Source organism: Rhinopithecus bieti, unplaced genomic scaffold, assembly GCF_001698545.2.
Source record: "Rhinopithecus bieti isolate Rb0 unplaced genomic scaffold, ASM169854v2 scaffold_34943, whole genome shotgun sequence".
In the NCBI taxonomy this organism is placed as follows: Eukaryota; Metazoa; Chordata; class Mammalia; order Primates; family Cercopithecidae; genus Rhinopithecus; species Rhinopithecus bieti.
The window spans coordinates 812,816-822,348 of NW_016815584.1; the positions used below are offsets into that span (position 1 = coordinate 812,816).

At 46.2% G+C, this 9,533-nt stretch overlaps 1 protein-coding gene across 1 annotated transcript in view; it reads right to left on the reverse strand.

Moving 5' to 3' along the window:
* RPGRIP1 (RPGR interacting protein 1) overlaps positions 1 to 9,533 on the reverse strand; it is a 71,523-nt gene that overhangs the window by 54,289 nt on the left and 7,701 nt on the right. Inside the window, exons 2-4 of the mRNA XM_017853419.1 lie at positions 3,036 to 3,353; positions 1,745 to 1,841; positions 811 to 1,023 (exon numbers count right to left, since the gene is read on the reverse strand). Of these exons, the coding sequence (XP_017708908.1) occupies positions 811 to 1,023; positions 1,745 to 1,841; positions 3,036 to 3,353 (628 nt within the window). The remainder of the gene's footprint in view (positions 1 to 810; positions 1,024 to 1,744; positions 1,842 to 3,035; positions 3,354 to 9,533) is intronic.

Below are 9,533 nucleotides of genomic sequence, written 5' to 3' on the forward strand. Positions count from 1 at the left end.
GGCGTGAGCCACTGCACCCAGCAGGTTAATTCATTTCTTTTCTTTTTTTTTTTTTGAGACCAAGTTTTGTTCTTGTCGCCTAGGCGTGCAATGGCATGATCTCGGCTCACTGCAACCTCCGCCTCGCGGGTTCAAGTGATTCTCCTGCCTCAGCTTCCCTACTAGCTGGGATTTACAGGTGCCTGCCACCATGCCTGGCTAATTTTTGTATTTTCAGTAGAGACAGGGTTTCCCCATGTTGGCAAAGCTGTTCTGAATCTCCTGACCTCAGGTGATCTGCCTGCCTTGGCCTCCCAAAGTGCTGGGATTACAGGCATGATCCACTGTGCCCACAGGTTAATCCATTTCTTTCTTTTTTTTTTTTTTTTTGAGACGGGGTCTCGCTGTGTCGCCCGGGCTGGAGTGCCGTGGCCGGATCTCAGCTCACTGTAAGCTCCGCCTCCCGAGTTTGCACCATTCTCCTGCCTCAGCCTCCCGAGTAGCTGGGACTACAGGCGCCCGCCACCTCGCCCGGCTCATTTTTTGTGTTTTTAGTAGAGACGGGGTTTCACCGTGTTAGCCAGGATGGTCTCGATCTCCTGACCTCGTGATCCGCCCGTCTCGGCCTCCCAAAGTGCTGGGATTACAGGCTTGAGCCACCGCGCCCGGCCCCCAGGTTAATCCATTTCTTTACCTACGAGGGACTCCAATGTCTACTATTCAGATTGAATTTAATCCCAAACACTCTCTTTTCCTCTGAGATGGAGGAAAGGTGTAAATCTTAGCTTTTTCAGTTCATTCTGGTTTGAGGCATGGAGTGCCAACTCTTACCGAAGCTCTGCAGCCTTCTGAGCACACTCCAATGAGCTTCTCTGTTCAAAATTTTCATCTTTAGGCCACATTTTCTCAGGAGACTTGGGTGGCTCTTCTACTTGCATGGTATTGCTGGCCATGGTGTGGGCACTGTTAGGCATGCATAAACCAATGGGTTTAGCCATACTTACGACATTGCTGAAAGAAATTATACTGTTAGAACCGGAAATACTAAATACAAAAAGGATACTTCGAAACTGTTGTTACAGGAGTGTAGAACTGGGTTCTCACACATATAAAAAGAAGTTAAATGAGTCAGTAGTCTTGGTACATGTCAAGGAAAATCTTATAAAATACAGCTTTCAAATGTTAAACAAAGACACAAAGGAATTATGGGCCAGGCGTGGTGGCTCACACCTGTAATCCCAGCACTTTGGGAGGCCAAGGTGAGCGGATCACAAGGTCATGAGTTGGAGACCAGCCTGGCCAACATAGTGAAACCCTGTCTCTACTAAAAATACAAACATTTTGTATAATAGTCCCAGCTACTCGGGAGGCTGAGGCAGGAGAATCTCTTGAACCCGGGAGGCAGGGGTTGCTGTGAACCAAGATCAGGCTACTGCACTCCAGCCTGGGCAACAGAGCGAGACTCTGTCTCAAAAAAAAAAAAAAGAAAAAAGGAATTAATTATGACCTAAGGAAAAAAATATAAATGGAAATAGAGGGAATACGTTCAATTGAGAAAAGGACTTTTATTTTCATTTCCTCAGAGATCAGAGAGAAGCTTTTTTTTCCATTTTTAAGCAATGAAGTTGGAATTTGACCTAGGGTTGACTTTCATCTTCCCTGATCATGCTGAAAAGACTCAAATCACCAACATTCACTTGTTCCCTAATGGTATCTTTCTAATTAAAGTGGCAGGAATAACAACATGGGATAAATGAGAACTCACAGTTCGCTGCGTTCACTGGCTATTTCACCTCCGTTTTCATTTGTCGCATGCTCCTTAAATGATGGAGGGGCTGTGTAACTCAGCCTGTCCCTTGGCCCTAAAAGTTTAGACAGAAGATGCAGACTCAGGCAACAGTACCCTCCAGAACACCAACTGCTGAAACTGGAACGTGAAGGGCTGGACACAGAGAGTCCTGAGACCTGGGTGAAACCCTTATATGACAACTGCTCCCCGAGGAACATTTTTTTTTCACTCTTGCAAAACAAGTGAGTAAGTACAAATAGGAAGAAAAAAGAAAGGTGGAAGCTTGTTCAGGGCAGAGACTGTGTGTCTAACTCTACCCATCTTTATCTCTAGTGCCCGGTACATAACGGGTGGCCAGCCATGCTGAACTGTTAAATGGAACTGAAATTTAAATTCATGCGAGTTTTCTACTTTCAGTTGTTTTTGCAAACATTTGGTTGTCTGGAGTACGGAACTTGAAATTATCGGACCATACTAAGCAAAATAAGTGAGTACTTATTAATAAAATAAGAATACTTAATTAAATGCTATGTGTAGATTTCCTTTACCTAGGTTACTCATTCCTGATTTAGGGCCATGAGAATGAGGTGTCTACTCTAGAGATTCAACGTTGGGTTTTCTTTTTGGGGATTTTGTTTTGTTTGTTTGTTTTTTGAGGCAGAGTGTCACTCTGTTGCCCAGGCTGGAGTGCACTGGTGTCATCTGGGCTCCCTGCAGCGTCCGCTTCCCAGGCTCAAGTGATCCTCCCACATCAGCTTCCCAAGTAGGAGGGATTGCAGGCATGTGCCACCAGGCTTGGCTAAGTTTTTTTTTTTTTTTTTTTTTTTTTTGAGACGGAGTCCTGCTCTGTTGCCAGGTTGGAGTGCAGTGGCACAATCTCAGCTCACTGCAACCTCCGCCTCCCGAGTTCAAGTGATTCTCCTGCCTCAACCTCTCGAATAACTGGGACTACAGGTGCCTGCCACCACGCCCAGCTAATTTTTGTATTTTTATTAGAGATGGGGTATCACCATGTTGGCCAGGATGGTCTCGATCTCCTGACCTATTGTGTGATTCTGCCCTCAGCGGTCCTCCATGGTGAATTTAGAATTTTGAATCTGATATCCCACTCCGGAAAAAAAAGATTTTAGGGAGGCAGAAAAGAGGGAGTGAGAACAAAAGAACAAAATGGGGTGGTGGGCAGAAGAAGGCAGTGAGGAAAACGTGTCTGGCACATCACTCCTTCCCAGTGTCTTAGCCCTGTAGGGGATGTGGCCTTAAATCTCACCCCTTCTGGGTTTCTCCGACACCGGTGCACCGGCTGTGTGGAGCTGTCTGTGTCCCACGTGGACGCGAGGCTGGGCGCGGCGGGGGCCAGCAGGGCCGACGCGGTGCAACTGCCCTTGGAGTCGGTGCATCTGGGGGCGCTGGTGCATGGAGAGGCGCTGCCGCCACCCCGCGTTCTGCCCGCGCCTTGCGGTCTCCGATAGAGGCGCCGCCTCCTCCGCGACCCGCAGGTCCCGGCCAGCAGTGGTCAACCGCAGCAAGGTCGTCCTCAGCCTGTGGACAGAGCACGTGGCTTCTCCTTTCATGACAGTTATTATTTCTACAGTTTATTTGGAACAGATAATCACGAATTGATCTATGATATGTATTCATCTACTGTGATCTGTTTTTTTTTGTTTGTTTTTTTTGTGTGTGTGTGAGACGGAGATTTATTCTTTTTGCAAAGGCTGGAGTGCAATGGCGCGATCTCGGCTCACCGCATCCTCTGCCTCCCAGATTCAAAAGATTCTCCTGCCTCAGCCTCCCGAGTAGCTGGGATTACAGGCAAGTGTCACCATGCTCGGCTAATTTTGTAATTTTAGTAGAGACGGGGTTTCACCATATTGCCCAGGCTGATCTTGAACTCCTGACCTCAGGTGATCCGCACGCCTCGGCCTCCCAAAGTGCTGGGATTACAGGCGTGAGCCACTGTGCCCTGCCTACTGTGATCTATTAATCACACTTTTAAAAGATTAACCTTCTGTCCCCAGTACACTGTAACTTTTTGAGGGCAGGACCATTGTGGTACCTGTCTTTATTCTGTTGCAGTGATTACACCCTTACCTTAGTTAAAAAAAAAAAAAAGCTGAGCCACTACCCCAATATATTTGTGTGCATTTAAAAAATTATATATAGACTTATTTTTGTACTAATAAATTATAGTCATTATAAAACAAAATATGTATTTTTAAAGGGGTGACAAATATAAATAACAATTTTAATATTTACTTTTTCTGTCCCACTTGTCTGCAGACCCCTGAACATGTGCTCCAAATTAAGGATAACTCCTTTATAACTTTTAATAACAATTTTTGTTATCTTGACTTAAAATCATGGTTTTTTACTACTATCTGATTCTATGCTCTCACTGTGCTATGGCCTGAATTGTGTCCCCACTCAAAATTCTTATGTTGAAGCCTTAACCCCCAATGTGACTGCATCTGGACATTGGGTATTTCGGAGGTTTTGTTTTGTTTTTTTTTTTAGGATGGGAGGTCTCGCTCCTGTCGCCCAGGCTGGAGTGCAGTGTCCGGATTCTCAGCTCACAGCGGTGAGGGTTCGCACTGCAAGCTCCGCCTCCCGGGTTTACGCCATTCCCCTGCCTCAGCCTCACCCGAGTAGCTGGGACACTACAGGCGCCCCACTTCGCCCGGCTATGTTTTGTTTTTTAGTAGAGCGGGGTTTCACTGTGTTAGCCAGGATGGTCCTCGATCTCTGACCTCGTGATCCGCCCGTCTCCGGCCTCCAAAGTGGCTGGGAATTACAGGCTTGAGCACCGCGGGCCTGTTTGTTTATTTTTTATTTGAGACGGAGTTTCGCTTTTATTGCCCAGGCTGGAGTGCAATGGCGCGATCTCGGTTCACCGCAAGCTCTGCCTCCCAAGTTCAAGTGATTCTCCTGCCTCAGCCTCCCGAGTAGCTGAGATTACAGGCATGAGCCACCAGGCCTAACCACAAAATACTAATTTTGTATTTTTAGTAGAGACGGGGTTTCTCCATGTTGGTCAGGCTGATCTCGAACTCCTGACCTTAAGTGATTTGCCCGCCTTGGCCTCCCAAAGTGTTGGGATTACATGCATGAGCCATCGCACCAGGCCTTTGGAGGTTAAGTTTAAATGAGTTCACAAGTGTGGGACCCTAACTGGATAGGACTGTGACCTTGTAACAAGAGATCCCCCTCTCCCACCTCCCAAGACACAGTGACAAAGCAGCAGTCAGCAAGCTAGAAAGATGGCCCATACCAGGATCTGACCATGCTGGCACTTTGATCTCAGACTTCCAGCTTAAGAACTCTGAGAAAACCAATGTCTGTTGGTTAAGCCACCCAGTCTGTGGTATTTTGTTGTGGCATCCTGAGCTGACTAAAACACACTGCCCGCCTGTTCTGACATTTACTAACTGTAGCTTTGGGCATGTCACTTAACCTTTCTGTGCTCAGTTTCCTCATTTATAAATAAAGATAAATAGAAAAAGATAAAAGCAGTAGATTGTTGTGAGGATTAATAAGCTTATATATATATATAATGCTTAGAACAGTGGGGGTACACTGTAAGGGCTTCAGGTGTTAGTTATTATTATTACATATCATTATAACCAGATGAAGAAAACAAGGTGTAAAATAGCTATGTAACTTGCCCAAAGCCAGGGGCATAGAATCCAGATTAACCATTTCGCATTCATAATCTCAAGTACTCTTTGATCATTGGCCAAGAAACAAGATTTTTTGGACCATACAACCTTCTGACTTCACTCAAGTCACTAGATTCTCGAGTCCTCCACAAGAAAAAAAAAAAAAAATCAGCCCTTTGCAGTGGCTCACGCCTATAATCCTAGCACTTTGGAGGTGGGCGGATCACCTGAGGTCAGGAGTTCAAGACCAGCCTGACCAACATGCAGAAACCCCGTCTCTATTAAAAATATAAAATTAGCTGCGCATGGTGGCACATGCCTGTAATCCCAGCTCCTCAGGAGGCAGAGGCAGGAGAATCGCTCGAACCTGGGAGGCAGAGGTTGCAGTGAGCCAAGATCGCACCATTGTACTCTAGCCTGGACAACAAGAGTACACTGTCTCAAAAGAAAAAAAAGAAAAAGAAAAATCACCAACTCTGAAGAGTACTGATCCACAATGGAGGCCTGTAATCCTGAAGATTTTTTTTTTTTTTTATGAGACAGAGTCTCGCTCTGTCACCCAGGCTGGAGCACAGTGGTGCAATCTCTGCTCTCTACAGCCTCAGCCTACTGGGTTCAAGCGATTCTCCAGCCTCAGCCTCCGGAGTAGCTGGGATTACAGGCACCTGCCACCACTCCCAGCTAATTTTTGTATTTTTACTAGAGACGGGGTTTCACTGTGTTGGCCAGGCTGTTCTTTAACACCTGACCTAGTGATCCGCCCACCTCCGCTTTCCAAAGTACTGGGATTACAGGCGTAAGCCACCATGCCCCGCCAATCCTGCAGATTCTAAACAAAGCTCTTAATCACTCCTGGGGGTTACAATGAGAAAGCAAAACACTGCCCTTAACATTAACTGGTCTGACACAACTAGTCCTCAGTGTTGTTTGAAGCTAGTCTGTGCTATCTGCATCTGTTTTTGTATTGAGACCGAATCTCACTCTGTCACCCAGGCTGGAGTGCAGTGGCGCAATGCTTGCTTACTACAACCTCCGCCTCCTGGGTTCAAGTGATTCGCTTGCCTCAGCCTCCCGAGTAGCTGGGATTACAGGCACCCACCACCACGTCTGGATAATCTTTGTATTTTTAGTAGAGACGGGGTTTCACCACGTTGGCCAGGCTGGTCTCGAACTCCCGACCTCAGGTGATCTGCCCGCCTCAGCCTCCCAAAGTGTTGGAAATACAGGCATGAACCACCGTGCCCGGCCACTATTCTTTTGGACACCTCACAGAACATCAACATGAAATAAGTTCACTCCAAAACCATGATAGAGTGATATAAAACAAGTCCACTGCCTAATTTTGTCTATGTACAGACAAAATTAGTGTCACTGCCATCCACAAAATACCAAACATCCTTCTCTCCAGGTTAATATGAGTGACTGCAACTTCTTTACCAATCATGGCTTCAGCCTTGCCCTAGTCTACCCTCCCTGTAGATAAGATTTATTGATACTTGAGTCCAGGAAGTTGAGGCTAAAGTGAGCTGAGACTGCACCACTGCACCACTCCAGCCTGTGTGCCAGAGTGAGACCCTATCTCAAAAAAAAAGAAAAAGAAAATAATTTATTGAGATACCAAAACATAGAATTGTGCTTGCTTTCTGATAGCACAAAATCTGGAGCAAACCCCTGTTTCCTTGGATCCTCCCCCAAAATCACCCAATCAAACAAAGCTTAGATACTATAATAAGTTCTAACACATTTGCTGAGATGCCTTTAGTTCCCCTGGTGTGCATTTTCTCTAGCTGTAATGAATAAGCCCAACTTGCTCAACTACAGGTATGTTCCTGGTGGCCCTTGGCTGGAAGGCATTGATACCAGTATCTTCAAAATGTGTCCTAAAGATAGACTCCAGACTTTCAGAACTCCCGTTCTTCCCATCTGTTTACCTTCCCTCAAGTCTGTCTCAGATTTCTTTCCAGGTCCCAATTTTCTAAAGTAAGAAATCCAAGATCACTGTATATAATATGTTTTGAAGTTAAGAGTTTTGCCCTCTGGGACAGGCGCAGTGGCTCACGCCTGTAATCACAGCACTTTGGGAAGCCAAGGCAGGCAGATCACTTGAGGCAAGGAGTTCGAGACCAGCCTGGCCAACGTGGTGAAACCCTGTCTCTATAAGAATACAAAAATTAGTCAGGCATGGTGGCACATGCTTGTAATCCCAGTTACTGGGGAGGCTGAAGCAGGAGAATCACTTGAACCTGGGAGGCGGAGACTGCTGGTGAGCCAAGATTATGCCACTGTACTCAAGCCTGGGTGACACAGCAAGACTCTGTCTCAAAAACAAAAACAAAAAAAAAGAAGAATTTCCACCTCTGTTATGCACTAGGTATGATCTCAGACAACTTATTTAACCTCTTTATGCTTCCTTTTTCTCTTAATAATACCTCTTCAGACTATTAAATGAATTAATACTATTTTTTTTTTTTTAGATGGAGTCTTGCTCATGTCGCCCAGGCTATAGTGCAATGGCGTAATTTCAGCTCACTGCAACGTCCGCCTCCTGGGTTCAAAGGTTTCTGCTTCAGCCTCCTGAGTAGCTGCGATTACAGGCACCAACCACCACGCCCAGCTAATTTTTGTATTTTTAGTAGAGACGGGGTTTCACTATGTTGATCAGGCCGGTCTTGAACTCCCGACCTCGTGATCCACCCGCCTCGGCCTCCCAAAGTACTGGAATTACAGGCATGAGCCACTGTGCCTGGCTAATTAATACTATTTCAAATAAATAAACTGACTGGGCACAATGGCTCATGCCTGTAGTCCTAGCACTTTGGGAGTCTAAGGTGGGGGGATCATTTGAGGTTAGGAGTTTGAGACCAGCCTGGCCAACATGGTGAAACCCCATCTCTACTAAAAATACAAATATTAAGTCCTGGCACAGTGACTAACACCTGTAATCCCAGCACTTTGGGAGGCCAAGGCGGGTGGATCACCTGAGGTCAGGAGAGTTCGAGACTACCCTGGCCAACAGGGTGAAACCCCATCTCTACTAAAAAAAAAAAAAAAAAAAAATTAGCCGGGCTTGGCTGGAAACGATGACTCACAGCTGTAATCCTAGTGCTTTGGGAGGCTGAGGCGGGCTGATTGCCTGAGTTTGGGAGTTTGAGACCAGCCTGGGCAGCACAGCGAAAACCCCATTTCTACTAAAATACAAAAAAAATAAATTTACCTGGGCGTGGCAGTGGGCACCTGTAGTGCCAGCTACTCGGAATCGCTTGAATTGCTTGAATCTGGGAGGCGGAAGTTGCAGTGAACCGAGATCGCACCTCTGCACTCCAGCCTGGGCTACAGATGGAGACTCCGTCTCCAAAAAAAAAAAAAAAGCCAGCCATGGTGGTGTGTGCCTGTAGTCCCAGCTACTTGGGAGGCTGAGACGGGAGAATTGCTTGAACCTGGGATGTGGAGGTTGCAGTGAGCCGAGATTGCACCACTGCACTCCAGCTTGGGCAATGGAGCAAGGCTTCATCTCAAAAAAAAAAATTAATCTGATATGGTGGTGCAAGCTGGTAATCGCAGCTACTCAGGAGGCTGAGGCAGGAGAATCACTTGAACCCAGTAGGCAGAGGTTGCAGTGAGCCAAGATCACACCACTGCACTCCAACCCAAACAAAGTGAGACTCTGTCTCAAAAATAAATAAAGGTGGGCCAGGCGTGGTGGCTCACAGCTGTAACTGAGCACTTTGGGAGGCCGAAGCAGGCGGATTACCTGGGGTCAGGAGTTCAAGACCAGCCTGACTAACATGGAGAAACCCTGTCTATACTAAAAATACAAAATTAGCTGGGCGTGGTGGCGCGTGCCTATAATCCCAGCTACTCGGGAGGCTGAGGCAGGAAATCACTTGAATCCTGGAGGCGGAGGGTGCGGTGAGCTGAGATCACGCCATTGCACTCTAGCCTGGGCAACAAGAGCGAAACTCCATCTCAAAAAAATAAATAAATAAAACTCAAAAATAAATAAGTAAATAAATAGGTAGCACTTACAACATGCCTGCATGGCTGAATATGATCTTTCGTTTTGTTTTGCAAATAAAGACCCCTTCTTTTTTTTTTTTTTTTTTTTTTTTTTT